A 22409-nucleotide genomic window follows, 5' to 3' on the forward strand; every position below is an offset into this window, starting at 1 on the left:
AACTACAGCTCCAGGGTCAGTTCATGACAGATGAGTGTGTGAAATGGATATTTAGGGGTTGAGAAGCTGAACTGCTGAATGACATTCAGTATTTGGCGTCTGTATTCTGGATCATTAGGAGTTTTGGATGCTTTGGATGGGCTAGTGCATTCACTCGATTGACCTCTAGTGCGTCACTCAGAGGCTCTTTAAGACGACCGCAGAGCCAGGAAAATAACCAGCGCGCTGTGATGTCACAGGCTGGAGAAAACAATGCAATATTATACCAAAGGTACACTTCTTTGGAGCCGGGTGGAGAACTCAGGTCCATGTGTTGCGGTTACCGTCTTTGAGAACTCTCGGAATGCCTTGGAATCTGCAACTCATTTGCTTTGCTTTTGTTCAGGCAAAGGGACAGAAAAGGCGAAACCACAGGGAGATGCTTGTGGTCTAGAAGCCATTTGGAAGATCTCTGAGGGCTTAAGGCTATTTGATGAGGGCTTTAGGCTGATGTGAAGGATTGGTCCTATGGCATTGTGCGAAGGTGTTTACACAAGGACCTTTGGCTTTTGGGAAGAGATGATACTGAAGAGGGATAGGACAGGAAGACAAGTCTGAACCTGAGAGCAACAATGCAGCTCCTTCAGTTACCCCCCCCCGTCTCTCTCCTCCTATCTGTTCTGCATCACGCGTTTTTTTTTCTTACCTTTTCTTCATTATAGCCTTCAATCCCTCCTTTGTGTTCAGTGCATTCTCCTCCTTTTCATTTTTTTTATTTCTCTTCTATCTCTTCCTCTCTTCCCCTCTTTTTTTTTTTTTTTTTACATCTCTCTTCTCTCCCCTCCCTCTCTTGCACTCTTCTGGAGTTGACCCCCAGGGGCCTGTTTTTAAGGATTAAGAGGCCCTCTGATATCCCAGGTTTTTCTCCCCCCTGACAGTCCCACTCAATGTTCCAGGTCTTTGGTCTGATGTAAAGCTAGAGGAGCTGCGAGTCTTCAAGATTGTTTTTTAAGCGTAGAGCTTGTTTTTTTTTTTTTTTTGTTGTGTGTTTGTTTTTTAATATCCTTCTCTGGCATTCCAGTGTAAGTACAGAGACAGTGACAGTGAATAATTAAAGTAATTACAGTGTGTTTTCGAAGCCTCTCTGCTTTTTTTCCCATACTCTGGCTTGTGCGCTGTGCTGTGCTGTGCAGGTCTCTGTGTATGATTATCAGAATGTGCTGACATGCTGGAGTCATGACATTATTTTGCCTCTGCCTCTGTGGACCTCCCGCTCTTTGATCTGAACGTGTTTATCACTTTATCATGTGCGCTCAGCTCCAGAGAAGAATCTGGTGTGGTGTGTTTTATAAGGTTTAACTGTTCATCTGAGTCATCGCCAATGTCACAATATGGTCGGATCGCAACTATGTGACAGTAAGACAAAGAAGAATCTTTGTTACTGTTCTGGAATCAGTGCCACGTCCTGTTTGTAAATGAATGAATGGACGAAGGAATGAATGTCTCTGTAAAATTTTTCAGGTGTGGTTACAGGATTTCACTTTGAGTGTATGAAATGTATTTCACTGTTTCTCTTTAGCCACAAGAACCAAATGCACTCAGATCAGGTCAACAGTGTGCAGGAAGCCTTTGTCACTGAGATTTATTAAGGTGGATTTAGCAGTTGTTGTTTTTTTTCCCCCCTTTGTGTGTGTGCATGTGGGTGTGTGTGTGTGTAAGTAATGACTGTAAGTGTGTTGTGTGTTACAGGAGGCTCAGGCGATGCTGGGTAAGTACAGGGACCTAATGTGCAGCGTGCTGGAGGACAGCCGATTGGTCCGTCTGCAGTTAGAGGGAGGGGCCGCTCTCTCCCGACTACGCAAGGAGGAGACCTGTGTCAGCCTCACAGAGGACTACAGGTGAGAACTGTGAAATCAGACACATGCTTTACGGACATCATCAGCAAAAACACGATGATTGCAGGTGAGAGAACCCAGTGGGAAAAAAAGAAATTCCCAGATAACCTAGAAAAAGCATAGCACCACTTCATTCACACTTCGATTCCAAGGCTGCTTCCCCCATGTATTACAGTGTGCCTCAGTATTCTAGAGCTTCATATTCATGCTCATTTTGTACGAGGTCACTGAACCCATCTTAGAGTATCTCTTTACAAAGCAGAGGAAAATAATACTGTAGCCCAGAGCACTTCTCTCTCACTCTCTCCTTGCGTGTTTTGTTCCTCCTGTCAAACGTGTTTGTTTGTTCTGTAGCAGACCATTACAACCAGATCAAGACGTGCTCTTAGCGGTTACTTCGTAGCGAACCAGAGCATTTGCATCTGAATGTTATCCTGATTTTAAAAGTGGCCGAAACATACCTGCCAAAACAAACTGGCCTTTTTGATGGAAAGAGATGGAGAGTGTGTGTACAGAGAATCTTTTAAACATATCCAAGGTTTGACTAGGATGGAGAATGTTTTAGACTGTGCATGCACGTGTTTGTATATGTGAGTGTTTGTGCGTGTGTGTGTGTGCTTGAGCCAAGCCAAGAGGAGTACTCTTATCACCATCTCAAGCTCTCTGCTCTCCACATTCACCCGAAAGCTTTAATCTCTCTCTCTCTCTCTCTCTCTCTCTCTCTCTCTCTCCCTCTCTCTCCCCCTCTCTCTCTCATTATCTTATCAGTGTTTGGATGCTCTATCCTAATACTAAGTTCTGTTTGATTTAGAGGGCCCTGGGGAGGCTTGTAACAGTTTACTCTGTGCACTTGTGCACTTTTAGAGAACATCATCATCCCTTGGTGGCTATGTCTGTGAGACGTGACAAGAACAAAATATTTTTAGACTTCCTTGTGATAAAGTGAAGCAGGGTCCCTTTACATGTGTTTGTGCATGTATTTGTGTGTGTGTGTTTAGTTCCAGACAGGGGTCAGCTGACAGGTCTGGAAGTGTTCAGGGTCAAAGCTTTGAAGGCTGTGTAAAGAGACATAACTCTGGTCTTGTCTGCAGCCTTGTTTACCTCTGGAGTCTCCGACTCCATTAAAGGCACACTCTGAGGTTCCCTGCCAGTCCCGGGAGCTGTACAGCCTGTTGAATACACTGAAGTGTAACACGTACACATGAAAAACCTGTATCTAATGGAACCCAGGGGTTCTCAGCACTAGCATGTGTAACTCTGGCCACGCAAATAAGAGTGAGTTCCTTTCTCTCTGTCGTGCAAATAAGCTAGCGGTACGATGTGCGTTAAGTGAAGGACTGTGGGTTTTTAGGATTGCTCGTGGTCGGCACGGCGATCCCGCAGAGAGGTGTAACCTGAAACCCGTGTGTGTGTGTGTGTGTGTATGACCATACCTGTAGTCTTACCAGTCTTCAAACCCCTCCTCCTGCAGCTCATGTGCCCAAACACAATTGCTCGGCTGACAGAGACACAATAACCGTCTGCACAGGTGTGTCGGGAACAGCAAGTGTGTAACAGTGGAAGACAAACCTCCGCTATTGTTCGGCTTGATTTTTGTCCTATTATGACAAGGCCCAGCTCAGTCAAAGGCTTTCACTCTTGGGGTTTATGTCACGGCTTTTCGACGTTGTAGAGAGATTTACGTCAGTGACCTTACCGTGCGTTCAATGCTGTCATCTTTGTCCCTGCGCTTCCTCAGATTAAATGTACTTTTACCGTACCGGCTTTCTCACACCGGCCGGTACAGTAAAACATGTTACTTTTACTGTGCCGGCTTCCTTACAAAATGATCTTTAACAGTCTTTCTGTTAAAAAATAAAAAAAAGCTTTGCTCCTTTCTCCCACTTTCCATGCCGTGCGTTGGTGTGCACCTCCTGGTTCAGGTACGTGAGTTAAGCCTTTGTTTTGGAGGAAACGTGTTCAGTAATGGAAAGATAAGAGAGATGAGGAAGAGCTTTGATTGACACGCTGGAGAGCTAAATTCCAAAAATAGGGACTTTTCTCGGTTCTGCTTTCAGTCTCACGGTCTCTCCCTCTTGCTTTTCTCCCGTATCTGTCTCCCTGCTTCGCGTTGATGTACAGTGTGTTTGATTTGTTCAAATCATTTCCCCTGAAAGAGCTCCAAATTCAGACAGTTTGTCCAAAACATGTCAGCCCTTGGTTGGATTTTTTTTAGATTATTCTTCACCTATGGCCCGAACTCAAACTTTTTTTTTTTTTTTTAAGCCCAGAGGTTTATAGCAACGTGTCCCAAATATCTTAATCCTTCACTACCGGCTATGTATCAGTCTTTACTTTGTGTGCGCTGATTATTATCACATGCTAAAACACTAAATAAAGCGTTAGTAAATCTGGCCCTGAAGGGTTTGAGTCTGAAGCTAATGCTCTTTAGGAGCATCGTTAAGTCGTGAAACCTAAACGGTCTCTATGCGTTTGAAATGGAAGGACCTTGTCCCTCTTTGGGTTATTCTTGGATGAGCTGTGACATTCTTGAAGTGATTAGCTTCATCATTCCACTTTGCCTGAGCAATTCAATGCAGATCCGTAGCTTTGCCTGAAGGTGTCTGTTAACATTCATTGATTTGGATATAGCACTAATATCTCAGCAGGGTTCGAGTTTTAAGACCTCCCCTCCTCGCCAAAGGTTTGGTCTCCTGCTGCCTTTACACAGATTATCTTCATAAAGAGTTCAAGATTCCTTCATTTATGCCAAAAAGTCCAGATACTCAATCTGCAGATAGCCTTGGAAGCACTCGCCTGACTGTTTGCTTTTCCTAGCATGAGTCACTTCCGAGTATAGAAAGCCCTTGGCACACACCGGCTGAGAGTATCACTGAGTATCCCACATTCTCACCTCCCAAACAGACAGAGTGAGCGATACCACTTTTCCCAGGGTCACCGCGATCCTGTTTTTGACTTTCAGCTTGATGCTGGAGTCATAACAGCCTTAAACAGTTCTTATCGCTCTCTCTCTCTCTCTCTCTCTCTCTCTCTCTCTCTCTCTCTCTCTGAAACAGCAGGGCTTTCTTGACATTCCCTGTTGGTTCAGTATGTGCAATATGAGTCAGATTTGTCAGGGTGTGTGATGGAGAAAGTCCTGCCTTGTACCCAGGGGGACATGGAAAAAAACTGAGATGACTCAGTTAAATAGATAAGACTAGACACATCTTAACAATATATACGAAACAACCCTGACTCTTCAACAGTCTTGCTTACAACAGTCAGGTGGCTTGCTGAGAAAGCCTTCTTTGTGAAGCACGGTCTTTTTTGATAACAACATTGTATCAAAACTGTACTGTTGTCAGAAACAGGGATGATTGGAATGGTAAACAAGGAGAATCATTACCGGTGTTTATTTTTCAGAGGGTGAAATCTAAAGCTCTAGAAAACCCTTTCAGCGAAAGACAATCTTTCTTATCTAAGACATACACACAAACAGTGATATCCTCAAGTTAACCCTTTCATTTCTTTATTTTCTTTCTTTTTTCTTTTTTTTTTTTGTGGACGACAATCAGTTTTCTTTTTTTCAAGCCTGACAATCAGCTTGTCTTGATCGTCAAGCTCTTATTAGGTAATGTTTTTTTTTGTTGTTTTTTTTGAGAGCGGGGGCTAATCTTGCCTCAGGCGTCTATTGGCTAATGCATAGTGAGCGACAGCGCTCTATTGTAAAAGAGCCGTGCCCAGAAAGAATCCCACACTGAGAAAACCAAAGACTCATTTGTCATGAACCGATCCCTCTGCTGCACCTCAGGCACGAAAAAAAAAGGAGGAAGGGGATTTCTGGTCCCTATGTTTTATTCAGGGAGAAAAATAACACAGAAAAGACAACTGCTACTGCTGCTGGACATTTAGGCAAAAATATTTGAGAGAAGACGTCAAAAAGCCCGTCTGAGACAAAGTTTAAACAGCACCGTGCCTTAAACGTGTGTCTTATTCCATTCAGTATATTTCTACATCAGTGGCACAGCCTTGGAGCAGTGTCAAAACTCTACAGGGTGGTGCAGAATGCCTTTATAAAGCAAATACCCACACAAGCATCTAGACTGACAGAACAGTCCAGTTACTACACAGACAATTCAGCACAGACTCCCTAAGCCTTTCTCTTTACACTCTGTATGTGTATGTGTGTGTGTGTGTACACGTGTGTGTGAGTGTGTGTGTGTGTGAGAGAGAGAGAGACAGAGAGAGTGTGTGCTTTTTGTAATCAAACAGGAGGGGTCAAAGCATGAGCTAGAGGATATAATTGTGTGTGTGTGTCTGTACGTGTGTGTGTGAGTGTGTGTGTGTGAGAGAGAGACAGAGAGAGTGTGTGCTTTTTGTAATCAAACAGGAGGGGTCAAAGCATGAGCTGGAGGATATAATTGTATGTGTATGTGTGTGTGTGTGTGTGTGTGTGTGTGTTAGATGATTCATCTGCCAAATATATGGATATGTGAGTCATCAATAATAACTCCACATTGTTTTATTTACTGTCTCGCGATGCGTTGTCCAGGGATACTCTGACGCCCGGTCAGTTGTCTACACGCTAGAGGGAAACGATGCATGAATGTTTAATTAGAAGACAATGCAGCTCTCTGTGGAAGTGAGCCGCACAAGAAATGAAGTCATCTTTGACTTATCAACCTCAGGGATTTCTCACAATGTGCGCAGTCATTATGCACTAACACTCTGTGCTAATGTTTCCCTGCTCAGAGATAGACACACGAAAGCAAGAATATTTATAGATGCAGACACACAAACACAGACACACATCACGCACGCACACACACACACAACTTTTTTCAGCTTCTTTCTTTGTCTCTCCCTTTTTTTTTTCCTTCTGTCCATCTCACATTCTCTCTCTCTCTCACTTTTTCTCCCTCTCATTTTCTCACTCTCTCTCTCTCTCTCTCTCTCTCTCTCTCTCTTTCTCTCTACACGCACACAACCACCTCAGTGTGAGTGTGTGATGTGTAGTTGTGCATTGATTTGAGGTGATGAGGTTAAGCACAGCTGAGCAATGTGGGAGTGGATGGTCAATCCAAGCACACTGAACAGATTTACACCGCCTGACCACTCTGCCAGTCAGCCACCACCAATCAGTTTGCAGCCTCGTCAGCCAAACACCAATCACATGCATTCTTTCGAGCTCCCTTTACCAATAGCATGTCAGCTGTGTTCTACTGTAGTTTCAGCTGTCATTGCTAAGTTTTCATTAAACAAGCCCTGTCTCTACCAAAGGAATACAATGGATTCTATTTAGAATATATTTCTGGATTTTTTTTTTCTCTTTTCTTTGACAGGATACATAACACCTTTGATACAGTAAGTTTCACCATCAGGTTTGAGTGAGATCCTGTAGGGGAACCTGATTATGTGCTTACTTGGGTTGCAGTGAATACTGCTGAAATCGTTTATGATGACAGTGTCTGTCCCATGGATTGTAATTTGAAAAGGAAGGTTAAATAAACTGTGCTAGCATCAGTAGAGTGTATACTTAAGGTTGTGTGTTTTGTTGTTGTTGTTGTGTCACAGAGATGCTGTGGAGAATGTGGGAAGGCTGTATAACCAGGTGGATGAGCTGGTACACAAGCTGGTGAAGCTGTCCAATAAATGCACCCAGGAACTGGAGTTTATCATGGAGTTTAAAAGCCTGGAGGAAGGCTTCAGAGAGGTGGGCATTCAAACTCCTGTTCTACACTATTAGTCTGGTTAACTCATTTTATCGATCAATTATGCCTATTTGTGTATCAGTTTTTGAGACTGTAAAATGTGTAAGGCAGATGAAGAGTGTTGAACGGAACTCTCATGGTCCCCGTTTCTCTTTTTCTTGTAACAAAGTTTTTGAAACGTCATTGAGTAATTTGACGAATTTTAATTCACTTCATTTTACATGACTGTCACTGCCCTCACAACGTCTCCAAAACAACCACGCTGATCGATAAGTAACACGCAGGTCACCCTGCACTCTACCACCTGTTAGCCGTGTCACACCTGCACGGTCAGAGTCGTGCTCCTCTGTACAACACAACAGAACAGTTTACCCAGCACAGAACACAGAGCAGCACCTCGGCGCACCGCCGCCCCTGCCGCTCCTGCCGCTCCTGCTGCTCCTGCAGCTCCTGCTGCTCCTCCAGCTAGTCCTCGATTTATGCGTCTCATTTGTTCAGCGGGTGACTGTGTCCTCAGGCCTTGAGTGGGAAAAGAAAAACAAAACAGTTGGCATGAATTTGCTAAGAAATGCTGATATAGGTTCTCTCACACGCACATGCATACATATAAACACACACACACACACACACACACACACACACACACACGCAGAAATACACACTATGAATGAAGACACAAATGCAAATATGCACGGGTGTACACACACACACACCCACACAAACACTTTGTTGTAATCTTCCATACTTGCATAAGCATATGCACTCAAACACACACACACACACACACATACTTTGGTGTAGTCTTCCACACCCGCATAAGCAAACACATAAACACACACACACACAGATTTCAAGAACTCGGGATCCTGTACTGTGCTGGATTTGTGCTGGATTAGATACTGTCACACATGATTAAGTTTTTTTCTCACTGATGTTTAACGTTGTGCTTATACTGTGCCAAATCTTTTTCCCACTGATGTTTCAGTTTCTCATGCTCATTCTGCTGTATCAAATTCAAACAGTACCCTGAGAATCTTAGAAAGGCAATTACTTGTGACATTTAAACTCGTGATGAATGATTGATAGGATGTCTCACAGTCTGTTTCACTCCCTCTCTTTCTTTGTGTGTTCGCGCGCGCGCGTGTGTGTGTGTGTGTGTGTGTGCGTATGCAGGTAAGCCAGTGGATCGATGAGGTGGGAGAGAACCGTCTGCAGACTCTGAGTGAGCTGGAGGATTCCTTGGAGCAGTTGCATAAGAAACAGGCTCTTTTCAGAGACTTCTACTCCGCTGCTTACGTATGTCCTCAGGCCTTCAGCCCCTTCCACACTAACCTCTTCACCCCCTCACCGGTCTGTTTAATGTCTGGGAAAACCACAGAGAAGCATTCGGCTGACCTGTGTTATTTGACTGCTGTCCTCAGGTATCACTGAGGCCATGCAGGCTGGGTCAGGCCTTACAGTCGACTGATGGAAATATGAAATCTCATATTACACATACGATGCTACTGATACTCAAGAAATCATTGACTGCACATGAATATACTTGTGTTTTAACTTATGGTGTTTTTAAGAGTTGACTCATTGTACTCACCAAGTGAGCCACCCTCCCATCTCTCTCTCTCTCTCTCTCTCTCTCTCTCTCTCTCTCCCTCTCTCTGTCTGTCTCCTGTTCATGCCCATGGTTAATATAGGTATGTGTTAACTGAGTGACTGCACTTCTCTCTCTCTCTCTCTCTGTCTCTGTCTCTGGGCTGTAGGAGCACTGTAAAGGTGGAGAGGCTTTGCTGAAGCGGTTGGAGCGGTGGGAGGACGTGTCCTCAGCGGAGCTGCAGGTCTATGAGGTGAAAGTACGTTCTTTCTGGGTTCATCTCCACGACTTTTCCCAGAGGGTGGAGGACACCAAGGACAAAATCGACAAAACCGTCAGACTCTACGAGTTTTTTGACAAGGTAAGAGGAGACGTGGTATGCAAGTTTTTCTTTTTTTTTTTTTTTTTCATCTCTTCTCTGCTTTGATTATGGGTTGTAAATTGCGTGGAAAAATAGTGCATTTGACAAGCCGTGACTTTAAGATGAGAAATCCTTTCAGCTATGCCACTGTAACCAGATAAACCAGTCTGTTGTTCTCTTTTCTGAAGCACCCTCGTGAGTTTCTTATTAACTGTTTTTTGCCAGACGGGGTAAGACGAAGGTCACGGTTCAGAGTACACCTGTTGAGATCTACGTAAACACTAGGATAGCTGTTTTCGTTTTCTTTTTTGTAAGGATCTTTTTACAGAATTTTTTTGGTTTCTCTCAACAATGAGTTGTATTTCGAAAACGAGTGCTGAGAATTCCCCCAGTGGAGAGAAGGTGTTTGCTGTAGCACAGTTGAGAGCAAAGTGCTTTTACTGAATCGGTTTTCTTTTCGGCTTCTGCATCTGCCCCCCTGCCCACCCCCCCACCCCCCCACTGAACACAATAGGCAGTGCTCTGGTTGGGTCTGTAATGCGTTCATGGCTCTCTGAAAGGCTGTCTTACATACAGTTACACTGTCATCCTGGGCTCTGTCTGACTGCCTGTAGTAGGATGACTTCACAATGAACGGTCTCAAATTAGAATCCGCCCTCCATCTAAGAAAGCAATTGTCTTTTCTTTTTTTCTTTTTTTCCAAGTCAGTGGGAGCAAAGAACAGCGCTGAATGACAGACTTGCCATTCTGAAATTTTGCCCGTGTAAAGAGAGCCTTGTATGTATTACATAGTGTACGTATGAGAGACTGGTGAGTTTAGCAAAAGATGGCAGAGTCTCTTAAGAGAAAAGAATGTGTGAGGACACATTAGCTCTCATGGAAATGTTTGACCAGTAGTAATCTCACACACACATTCTCCCTCTCTCTCTCTCTCTCTCTCTCGCTCTCTCTCTCTCTCGCTCTCGCTCTCTCTCTCTCCCGCTCTTCCTCTCTCTCTCTCTCTCTCTCTCATGCACACTTCTTCCTTGTCCTTTCTTTCTTTCTTTCTTTCTTTCTTTCTTTCTTTCTTTCTTTCACACACACACACACAAAATATGCATGTATGGCATGGATAGCAAGGCTTTTGGGACTGAAGACAGACTGTAATCTTCCTGACTGTTGAATAATCTTCCCATCTTTGCAAACACAGACTGCATTCAAATCAAGTTAAGGAGTCAGTGTCAGTAGTGTAGCTGTGAAACACTCCAGATAGCCTGCCCTGGATGTGCAAACATATTGTGGAATTTGATAAAGCTTCGTCTATCTGTGTAGTCCATCTAGTGTCAGCTAGCAGGAACATCACGGTCTCTCACTGGCCCGGAGACTGACCGCTATCAGATTTTAGAATTAACATAATCATACTTCACTCCTGACAGGCTGTTCAGTGTGCTCCCCCCCCCACCCCCCCCCCCCCTCCCCAGGCACTCTTCTGCCCTTACCCCCACCCCCCAACCCCCCTCTCAGGACACAGGGCCTGAGTCAGGGCTCTCCTGCCATCTGTTGGTACACTGTTGTGTTCATTCAAGGGCAGAAGATTTAGTTCAATATCACAAAAAAGGGACATCACACGCTCATTTCAGTCTAATTTACATGCATTGCTCTCTGTGCCCAGGTCACTGTTTAACCTTTTATACTAGCCCTAGCACTCAACAGGTTTGCAGATTAGGTCGTACGTGCTTATGCATGCCTTTTAAAGATGACAGGTATCGTTAAGTGCTTTTAGTGTGCTTTATTTAAATATGAGGGCCACCTTGGGGTGACCCCTGGTTTTTCATACTCAATATAACTATTTTTGTTGAAGTGTGTCTCATTTTTTTTGTCTATAATGCCCTTCTTTAACTCCACAAAATTTATGATACTCTTGGTTTACTTTTAGGTTGTAAAAGAAAAAGAAACAGGGCTTTTTAATAAAATAAACATATTTCATGATTAGTGACCTCCTCTTGGGTGTTACACAGCTGTGCTAAGTCTCTTTATAGCCACTGCATGTGTGTGTGTGTGTGTGTGTGTGTGTGTGTGTATGTATGTGTGAGCAGTAACGGCGAGGAGGAGTGGCGTTTGAGGCCTCGGTTCTTAATTTGTGACTGATGACAAGTCAGCCTAGCCCTGAATCAGAGCGGTCCTGTCCTGTGCTGTGTGCCCGGTATCCAGGCAGGCTGGCCTATGTTAATGCACCAGCCTGAGAAAGGAGGATGGGCTGCAGAGACAATGTCTTGTATGACTGCCTGTCACTTCCATTTTATACCTCCCCCTCATTCAGCTTGACCCTTTGTTTAAAGGCAAAAAGGAATTGGCTCTGCATTGAGCGGGTGATTATGCTGAATAATTAATAAGTACAGTGTTTGTGATTCGTTAGCTTCAAAAGCGTTTTATTAGCTTTTTACAGCAGCATTACAACCAATTAAACTCTAATAAACTCTAGCTCCAGTTGAATGTAACGAATGGATTGTTTACAGTTAATGAAGTGCTTTTTTTTTTCATTGACTGAACTGAAACTGAATTTAGTAACTGTGATTTAGAATCTTTTTTTTTTTAAATTTTATTTAATTAACTTCTACTGAAACTCTTTAAAGACAAAAACAGACAGCAGCACCTCACTGTGCTTAAGCAGTGCCTGTCCACACACACACACTCACACACACACACACACACACACGCATACACACACGCTGGGTGACAAACACTGTATTGATATGTCTAGCACATAGGCCCTGCAGGCAAACACACAGCAAAATCAGTGATGAAAGTGACAGTGCAGCACTGAGGCAGTGAAAGGCTTTGTTGTATTGGTTCTTCGCTGTGCAGGGTTATTGTCCTTGGGGTGGGGTGGGGTGATGTTGTGGGGGGTATTAAGTTGGGCATTTTGTGCCCCCCGGGCCTGTCCTCCCGTCTCGTGTACGGTCACTGAACCTCACGGCGCTCCAGATGGCCGGCGCACAGACACCGAGGCGAACGCGGAGAGGCCATTTCCCACACGTGTGATTTTAGGACAAAGGCCGACGGGCAGGTCAGAGAAGAGGAGCACAGTGAACATGCAGGAGTGTCAGAGAGAGAGAAAGCAGCAGTGTCATGAGCACTTAAAGCACGGCCCACGAACCTCACCACACGCTCCACACACACACACACACACACACACGCCAATAAACCCTCCTCACGCTGCCGTAGCAACCATAGGAGATCAGTAACCACACACACACACGCCTTCCCCTAAACCAGTCATGTTTTAGGTAGACTATTCATTATTTGTCTCGTTCGAAGAAAGCAGAGCAGGTTTGTACTCCACGCCTCCCTTACATGTTTTTGTTTACGTGACAGAGAAATAATTTACATTTAGACTGAGTGGCCGTTTAAGCCTCCTGCTTTAGATTGTGAAAATTGTTTTCCCTTCTTTGTGCGTCCATGCACTGACGTTTTATTGGACTTCACTCTGTATCTGTTGAAGATTTTTTTTTTATTATTCTTTTTTTAGAGGATCTAAAACAAGATGACTGTCTTTCACACAGTTGTATTGGTTTTGGCTGAATGAATCTGTCAGAATCTTTTCCTCAGCACTTCACCCCGTTCCGTACACCTGCGACTGTGAGCTTTGGCCGAACGAGCTCGAATGAAAGCTGTGGTAAAGATCTCAGCTCATACATTGATAATCAGAGGAAATACTACCTCTGTGTCCCTTGTCTTCTTTCCAAGCTTATTATTAATGATTGCCAAGCTACGCGGCCCTTCCTTTAAGAATTCCGCCAGAAACCGGTGGCTCTACGCCCAAATATTCAGCACACTTTGATGAGTAAAAGATCCACGGCAAGACTTCACTCCTTCTCCGTCGCTTTTTTTTTTTTCTTCTTTTGGTTTCTTTTAGGAAATTTGCGTTTTCTTTTCAAACCTTTTCATATTTAATTTAAAGTCAAAGGCTGGTGCGTGATCTGCTGGCTGCATCTGGATCTTCCTGTTTTTCTTTTTTTTTTTTTTTTGTAATAAATCAAATCTTCGCTTTTGACGTTTTCTCCAGAATAATGTTTTAAAGATCCACCCATCAGAGTGCCTCATAGGAGGTGACAGATTGTAGTGAGGAGGATGAATGCCGGCTGTCATATGCGTGACATGTGTGGCAGTTGTTGATGCGTCTCAGTGGGTCTGAAAGGCCATATATTGATATGAGAGCTGAGAATCTGTCTGTAACAGGCTGTGAGCGGCCAGCTATTGATCAGGATATTGATACTCCGCGTCTCCAAGGATCCCAGATCCCTTAACGTGATCCTTCACTCACGTTTCCTCCTCCGTCACTGCCTACTGGACAACATTAGCATCTGAAAGCCCAGCTTACATCTGCACTGACCATCCCGCATGCAGATAAAAATGGAACCATACCAAGGACCTCCACCAAAGCTCTCCCAATTCACTCTCTCCATTGTTTGGAAAGCCTGCACACATCGAACATTCGGCCTACGCTGGCAAGAGTTAAACATATTCCGCCGGCCTGCCATGTCCGCAGGACCCTCAACCGTAATTGATCAAGCCACATCAGAGCCATTCATCAAGACCCCTAAGCATGCAGGCAGGGTACAATAACAAACAACAGAGCAGGGCTGGTGGGCACAGGCCCCGCTCATCCATCATCCGCGTAGCCTGCGCTCTCTGTCAGCCTGTTGGGGTTCATAGAGTCCAGGTAACACTCCACTGCCAAGTTGTGGCTTCCTCCCCCTCATCACTGAAGGCTTTGTAGTTTGGCGACAACCCCCCCCCCCCCCCCCTCCTCCCCACCACACACACTCACACACACACACACACACTCTCTCTCTCTCCTTTGCTCCCCCCTCTCTTACTACCCTCACTGCCCCCAGTTGCTGGGGCTGGCCCATCTGGTATTTAGACTAGCATTTGCCTGTGAATAGAGTGAGAGAGGGAAAGAGGGAGGAGGAGGTGGAGAGGAGAGGGGGAGTGGGCGCCAGTGGTCCTTTGCTACAGTCAGTCAGTCAGAGAGTGAGAGAGGGAGAAAGAGAAAGAGAGAGAGAGAGAGCGCAGGATGACCGCTGCTGCTCCCTGTTCTACTCACGGGACTACCGGCTCTTTTCCAGAGAAGGAAAACGGACAGAACCACGGAGAGGTAGGGCACTTCTGCTCTTCACTGGCCTGCCTAGACACTCAGAACCAGGGGCCTGGACCCTGTAGTGGGCTCGTGTGTGGACTCTGTGTACACTTGTTGTGTGGATTGATGATCATGGTGGAGTTATTTTTTGGAGGGGATTCGGTGAAAGCTGAGACTCTCCTGATGTTAATATTGCTTTGGTCTGACGGGGTAACTGAACTTATTCAGGCTTTTGACTAAGATTGTGAGATTTAAGGAAAGCTTGTGTTGATAGCGTGTTGGCTGTGTGTGTGTGTGTGAGTGATTATTCAGCATTTAGCCTACTGAGGTTTTTTGGGAGGTTTGAGGGGAGTGCAGTTACTCTCCATGGATAGTTCACCCACTCTCACTGCTATCCCTCCCCGTTTCTCTCTCTCTCTCTCTCTCCCCCACTCTGCTTTCTCAGATCAGTTTGTTACACTCTACAGTGATGTTTACCGGGCAGCTTAGGCTCAGACTGGCTGTGTGGTGTGGGGTTAAACTGTGCTGCTACTCTTCAGGTGTTTTGTTGTTTTTTTCTCCACCATGTGTGACAGATCAACACATTTTGAGTCTTGTAGATCAGGGGCAGCCACGTGTCATCAGTGTAGTCCTAAGCAGTTGGCTTTACTAAAGAGCTTCTCTCTTTTTTTTTTTTTACACTCTCCTTCATCGCATGGGAAGTGCACAGTCTCTGCTGTGTGTTTATGTGCATGTCGGCTGCGTCAGATCATGGGCTGTGGGTTGCTTTGTGGTGTTCATGGTCATAGGGATCTGTTTCCTGTTACTCTATTGCTGGCAGGAGCTTGTGTCAGTCTCTCACAGTTGCAACAGCTGTTGGCAATGGTGTGTTTTTTGTTTGTTTGTTTGGGGGGGGGGGGGGGGGGCGTTTTTGGAATTTTTTGTTTCATTGACATAACAGAGTGAGACTCAAAGCAATACCTGGCCTATAAAAAGTTGTAGTATGTGTGCATGTGTGTGTGAGTGTGTAAGTGGGTGTGGGTGTGTGTGTGTGTAAGTGTGTAAAATGAATGGAGCCACACAGAGTCAGAAGACGCCAGAGTGTATCAACGCTTTAGTCCAGGATGGGCTTTTCTTTGAGTGACCCCTATTGCTAAAGCAGGACTGGTTGTGTCCTCCAAACACACCGCTTGACTGGACGTGAGGCATGGAGGCCGGCACCCCCCCCCCCCCCCCCCCCCCCCCCCCCCACGTCTTTCAAACCCCCAAACCCCCAACGGACTGCAGGGGACAGGCCTCTGGAGGACAAAAACAAGCTCCGTGCTCTTTTAATTAGGCCTGTCAATCCATTGACTAGCTCTTCCTGCCACAGGGACCTCTAGGGCCTTCCTCGTTGTCCGTAAACCTCAGGTTAGCACCTGTAGCTACAACGCAGCGCTCAGAAAAATGAAAATAAAAGACAACTAAACAAACTTGTCAGATTCTCAAACTCCTCCCATCTACCTTTACACCTCCTCTCCTCCCGAAAACAAGCTGGTACAAAAGGCTTGGTGACTGTTTGATCTAAAGCTTGTTAACGACATGTTGGCAAATCACTGGAGCAGGTATATCAGAGTATATTTAGTCACAGGGCTAATAGACCCGCTGGGTTTAACCGGCCCTAATATTCGATCGGAGGAATATGGACTGCTGTTTAAAAAGTACGTTAAATCATATATGTTTTCAAAACTCTCTGTAGTTCAAGTCATGTCCAGTGCAGTGAGTATTTGATTCAGTTGCATTTTGATAAACTACTTGCTTTTTATGCTTAACTGATTGTCACGAAAATGGAATCCTATTGATTTTCCCGATGGCATTCCCCACTGCTGAATGCCCACGTTCCCCCTTTCTCTTATCAGAGGTGGCCCAAAGCAGACGAGATAAGTGAAAAGAACAAAAAAGTCAACAAAAGGCCTAGTTTTTTTTTTTTTTGTTTTTTTTTTGGGTAGGGCGCGTTTCCTCTGTCTGTATAGCTGCTGTTGAGAGTGATGTTTAGTCCCAGAGGGTGTCCTGCGTCACTTAATAAGAGCTCCTGCTTTCTTTTCTGAACGGCTCACCAGACCTCATACTGATCAGCATTGTGATTGGGTCTGATTACTGCCACTCTGATGGCTCTAATGCCGGCTGATTGGCTCTCTCTACAGGCTCCATTCTCCCAACCCCCTGCTGGGCTTCACTCAATCAAATTACATACATACACACACACACACATACACACACACACACACACACAGACGCACACTTAGACACTCAGACACTCATATGCCTCCCTGTTCCACTGACACAGTGCCCCAGGGTCAGTGGTACTGTGCTGGCAAATATACACAATTAAAACCTCACACACACACACACATGCACGCACATAGTGATATAAATGTTGACACACTTACACCCAGATATTTCTAGTATAAAAGGCCTAATGAGAGCACATTTGATATTTATGATTGAATGTGATTTTACATGTTATTTTCCTAGTGAGGTGAGATTAATATGTACAATCAATTGAACTACTTTTTATTGTCAGCGACAACACCGTCTCAGGCCAAGGATGTATATATTTCACTCTGAAATTCCCCTTAAAAAGTCTTGCTCTGATAACGGTCCATTATGTCAGTCCGCTTCTCTAAGCAGTAGTCGCATGAATTTAAAACGTAAAAGATTTTGGCGTAGCTTCAAGTCTCATTTAACCCTATTTTAACCATACAATGCTGTTCAGACCCAAATTCCCACCTGTATTTCACCCTCCTCCATTTCCTGTTCCCCTCCTCATAAACCAGAAATCACTAAGAGGTGATTACAGTTTTCACGTGAGTGAAGTCTAGACCCCCCCCCTACCCCCCCCGGAATGCTGGAAGAGACCACGACAGTCCCGTGTTCCTCTTGGCGTTTTCCATACAGCTATTACCCTCCATAAAACCCCAGAGAGCTTTCACAGATATGAAAAACAGCTTCCATTTTATTGCTCCAATTTGCTCAGCATCTGCTTCTTGTTTATGAGCCTCTGGAAATGACAGATAAAATGATCTGGAGGTAAAACTCTGCTTTTGTTACTTTTCACACACTCAAGCCAGGGTTAAACAGAAGACAATATACATGGGGGGGGTGGAGTTGGCCCGGGCACGCTTGGTGCTTAGCTCATCAGGCAGTAGTTTAGTGGAGTGGGGAAGTGATTTTTGGGGCTCAAAGGGGGTTTTGGGGGTCTTTACTCAATGGAGCAGCTGCATCTAATATCCGACCCCCCTCTTAGACTGCTCTGCATATCCAATACGATTATCCAGCACACTCCATTTAAGCACAAGGCGCCTCAGCCACAGAAAAGTGAGAGGAGCCGGAATACACATCTGTCACCAGCCGTCTTGTGTCCTCTGTGTGTGTGTGTGTGTGTGTGTGTGATGGGTACGCACCCATGCATGGCATAGCTGAACACTTCTTCCTGGAGACACCCCCACCCCCCACTCCGGGTATTGACATTCATGAAGTTTTAACACAAAACCGGGGGGGGGGGGGGGCGACACAAGCATACGTCCCCATTGCTGTGGACATTCTCCACAAAAAGCCTGTTTATGCCCGAGGATGACTCATAATGTAAATTACTCTCATCAGTCATACGACAATATCTGTGGATAATTGATCCGATGGTGATTAATGGATTAATTTCATGGCGCAAGGATTTTTTTGCAGAGTTATTCCTGATCTCACGCACTGATTTATCAATCTCTGATGAATTGTATTTGACAGGCCCTAGTTATCATACAGGTGCAGTTCTATCATTCGTTCTTTGTCTCTCTCTGTTTTATTAGCATTCCTTTAGAGTCTGAGATTTAAGGTTAACAGATGCTGTCTGACGATGTTGTATTTACTCCTGACTTAAGATAAGATTGAGCTTTCATACCCAATTTTATGGATGGATTAAGAAACACATGAATCCGGGGGGGTGTAAGGACTTTTGGGGACATCTCTTGTGCTGCTAAGTGACTGGCTGAATTTATTCACAACACCGAAGAGCATCCTTTACTTGAACTTTTAGTCGAGAACAGAAAGAAACAAACAAGGGGAAAAAAAACAGAGCCACATAATTTGAAGTAGTTTCTGCTCAGAATCACAGTTCCTTATGGTGTTGATCTGTTTTTGATTGCAAACACATCTAGTGTGGCCAGACAGTTTAAATCGCTTTGTCAGTGGAAGGTTGTGCAACAGAGGTCATCATTTAAAAAAAAAAGAAAAGGAAAGCAAAAAACTCTCTCTCTCTCTCTCTCTCTCTCTTTCTTTGTGCTGAGTTACTCACTTCCCAAAACCTAAAGCAATTCACACCTCACCTCTCTCACCTGTCAATCTCCACGTCACCATTTCCTTTCACCACCTAACCCAGAGTAGCAGGTCGAAACCGTCATATTCAACCAACCACAACCTCAGAGTAGGTAATACAGTGGTCCCCAGCACTTCAAAAGCAGCTCTCTCAACTGCCCTGATTTCTCCTAGAGAGACCAGAATAGTAGTGATTACCATCGTAATCTGAATTCAGTGACGCTGACTTACGCGGCGAGTTGGACATTCGTGAACGCTGAGCTACCGTTACGATGTGCCTTTGAGTGATTGATTTTGTCTGTAAGTAAGGCCGATTGGCGTTGTCTGCCGTTTTTATCCAGACATCTGACTGGAATGCAATTTTGATTGGATTTAAGTTGAGACTGAAGATTCCATGGTAGGAGGAATGCAGAGACCGTGCCCTCTGTGGAGCTATGCACATAAAACCCAGTCTAAAGTACTCACACACACACACACACGCATACACTTGCTTTTACAAAAACACATTCTTGTCGTGGCTGAAGGATGAGATCAGAGATTGGTTGATGTCATGAAAACCTTGCCTCCTTTTCTCTTTTCTTAGAGAGGACAAAAAAATAAAGGAAGATTTCTTTCACGTGTAAAGAGAAAAAAAAAAAATTCCTCTCAACCTACTTAGAGTGCCGGGAGTTTTAATTTATCCCCGCGTACAAAAGCTCGGGTCCTTGACGAGAGCTGTCCCTCTCTCCCATCCAGTCTTTTTTTGTCATCTGTCCCTCCCCCCCTGCTCCTTCTCTCCCTCTGCCTCTCTTTCTCCTCACCCTCTCACAGCCTAAAGAGTTGGCCCCTTTGTGGGCTGGTTTGAAAGCAGAGGCCTTTGGTGGAGCCCACCGCTGGCCTCCCTTAGCGCCTGAATACAGATCTCACCAATCAGACACCCTCTCCGTACCAGCCATTCACACTTCAAAGGCCAGCGCTCCCAGTGTCCCCAATATTCCAGCAGTGATGTCATCCTCGGCCTGTGTGTGCGACTCCGTGCGTTGTCACAGAGAGAGAGAGAGGGATGGAGTGGCATTGAGACTTTATTTTGATTTTTCTGAACGTTGTCAGAGGGTCTTTTTTTTTGTTTTGTTTGGTTTTTTTGTCAGTGGACGTTTTGATCAGGGAGGTGGTGAGACATAGTTGCCCTCAGGATACAACCCCCAGTGCCTCTTTAAAACCTTTTGGTGGCTTTGTCACTTTGGACAGTTGGTCTGGGTTTTTTTTGTTGTTTTTTTTTTTACTGCCAGTGAATAGACTTCCTTACTGGCCTACAAATCAGCCAGCACTGTCCCTCACACGTTGATTCGGCTTTGAGAGAGCAAACGGTGAGAGTCACACATGAAAGGAACATTAAGACCTTTTATATTAAAATGGATGCGTTGTGAAATTCACTCCAAACTATATTCTTTTTTCTTTTCTTTTCTTCTTTTTTCTGACCATAATCAATTATTTCCTTTCTCATTTTACTCCCTGTGTCTCTCTGTGTGTTCTCAGCGGTGTTGACCATTTGTAGTTGGCATTGTTCATGCTGGGTGACCTCTAGCCCACTCCGTGGCTTCAGTAACCTGGTACCAAGGAAGCTCAAACGCTGGTATGTGGCCACGGTGTCACCTCACCCTCCCGTGGAGGTCACGTTTTGACGTTTTGGCATGTGGAGACGCAAGGTCTCAGGGAACAGCGTGGTTGTGTGGAGAACTGGCATGTATGGGACAAAAAAAAAAGAAGAAGAAGAAGGAAAAGAAAAAAAAAAAGACAGCAGAGGAAGAGGCACTGTCAACAGATAAAGAAAGAGAGGGAGAGTGGGAAAGGGAGGGGAGAGGGAGGTGTTTCTCCTCTAGGAATGTCTCAAGCACCAGCCTTTTTCTCAGGGTCACGGCAGAGTCTCAGCACGCGTTTGATCTGCACTAATCCTCTCCGAAATTCCAACGCCAGCTCCACGCACAGTTAGATCTCCCTCTCTCTCTCTCTCTCCTTTTCTCTCTCTCTCTCTCCCTCTCTCTCTGGCTTTTCCCTAGGAGAATAAGAGCCTTTTTCACTGTTTACAAAAATGCTCGGTGTAAAAAGAAACAAGCGCTGATCTCAGCTCAGATTTTTGCAGTGATTTGAAGTCTGTTTCAAAAGTATTTTAAGTCACAGAAATATGTTTTCACTAATTAAGAGTATTTGATGTGATTAGTCATTGCCTGATATCCAGGGCTAGGATTGTAATGGTTAGAGCTCTTGTTGATAAGGGTGATTTTTGTTAGCAGCGGATGATTGGCTTCAAGGCAAAGATCAGAGGAGGTGTTTGTTCTCATTACTCAGTGCTGTTTCACAGTGCTAAAACCATTAGCTCCCCTGCTGCTGATATGTGTGTAAAAAAAAGCTGCTGTTCCCAGACCTCCCATTCTCTCTGTAAATACCTCTTTATTTAACATGAAAGCATTTTTCTGTTGTCTTCTCTCTCTGTCTCCTTTAGCCTTTCACTTTGTGTGTGCCTGCTCTCTCCATAAAGGCACTCTTTTATCTTCTTGTTCATACCCTAACATGCGTAAAAAACGATCCTATTGTAAATTATAGACTTCTCTCTCTCTCTCTCTCTCTCTCTCTCTCTCTGTCCATCTGTTTTAGCCCGAAATGGTACTTGTGCCACACACTCCTTTCGTTTTCATGTCTGTCCCAGGCATCTCTGAATGTGAGCCTGACTGTATTGTGTTTTTGTTCTCTCTCTCTCTCTCTCTCTCTCTCTCTCTTTCCTCCCAGGCATATGAGTGGGCCCTGGAGGGCATGCGCCACCTGGCCTGTATCAGCATGGAGGACTGCACCCTGCCCGAAAAATGCCAGGGGGTTATCACCTGCCTGGAGAACTACCACAGCCAGCACACACCCATCCCCGACGCCCGGTTCCAGGAGATGAAGGACCTCGCCGGGGAGCTGAAGAGCGAACAGGGCCTGAAGCAGTGGAAGTTCGCCTGGTCCAAGTGCCAGGAGACCAAGCAGATGTTTGAGAAGAAGCTGGAAGCAGCTCTGAGGACTCGGCGCTCCCTGCCTGCCGAGAGTGACCCGAAAGCAGGCAGCGGTGGTGGCGTTGACCCCGGAGCGCCCAGGAGACACTCTGACGGCAAACCTCAGGAGCGCAGCGGCAGCGTCTCATTCTCCTGTAGGAAGGCCTTCGGCGGAGGTTGGGCCCGGGAACGGCTCTCCTCCCGGTCCAGCTCCGCGTCAACTCCCTGCAGCCCCGCGGGCCCCAGGCTGGACGGCCGAGACTGTTCCCCAAAGACCCCCCCCACGGGAAGCCCTTACGGCATCGAACACCGAATCCCTCACACCCCTCTCGGCTCCCATCGGCTGACCCGCAGCACCTCCTCCGAGGAGCCTCCGCATCATCAGGGCGCCTCCGCGTGTTCTCTCAGCCCCGGAACGGGCGCTCTAGAGCCGGGGCGCAGGGTTC

The 22409-nt window shown here is 45.4% G+C and overlaps 1 protein-coding gene across 1 annotated transcript in view; it reads left to right on the forward strand.

The window, feature by feature from the left end:
- Positions 1–22409, forward strand: part of plekhg4 (pleckstrin homology domain containing, family G (with RhoGef domain) member 4) — a 62611-nt gene that overhangs the window by 30604 nt on the left and 9598 nt on the right. The window contains exons 11-15 of the mRNA XM_030794123.1: positions 1729–1877; positions 7428–7566; positions 8738–8860; positions 9322–9513; positions 21722–22409. The exon at positions 21722–22409 is cut by the window's right edge and continues 244 nt beyond it. Of these exons, the coding sequence (XP_030649983.1) occupies positions 1729–1877; positions 7428–7566; positions 8738–8860; positions 9322–9513; positions 21722–22409 (1291 nt within the window). The remainder of the gene's footprint in view (positions 1–1728; positions 1878–7427; positions 7567–8737; positions 8861–9321; positions 9514–21721) is intronic.

The sequence above is a fragment of the Chanos chanos genome, chromosome 2, assembly GCF_902362185.1.
Source record: "Chanos chanos chromosome 2, fChaCha1.1, whole genome shotgun sequence".
NCBI classification, from domain to species: Eukaryota; Metazoa; Chordata; class Actinopteri; order Gonorynchiformes; family Chanidae; genus Chanos; species Chanos chanos.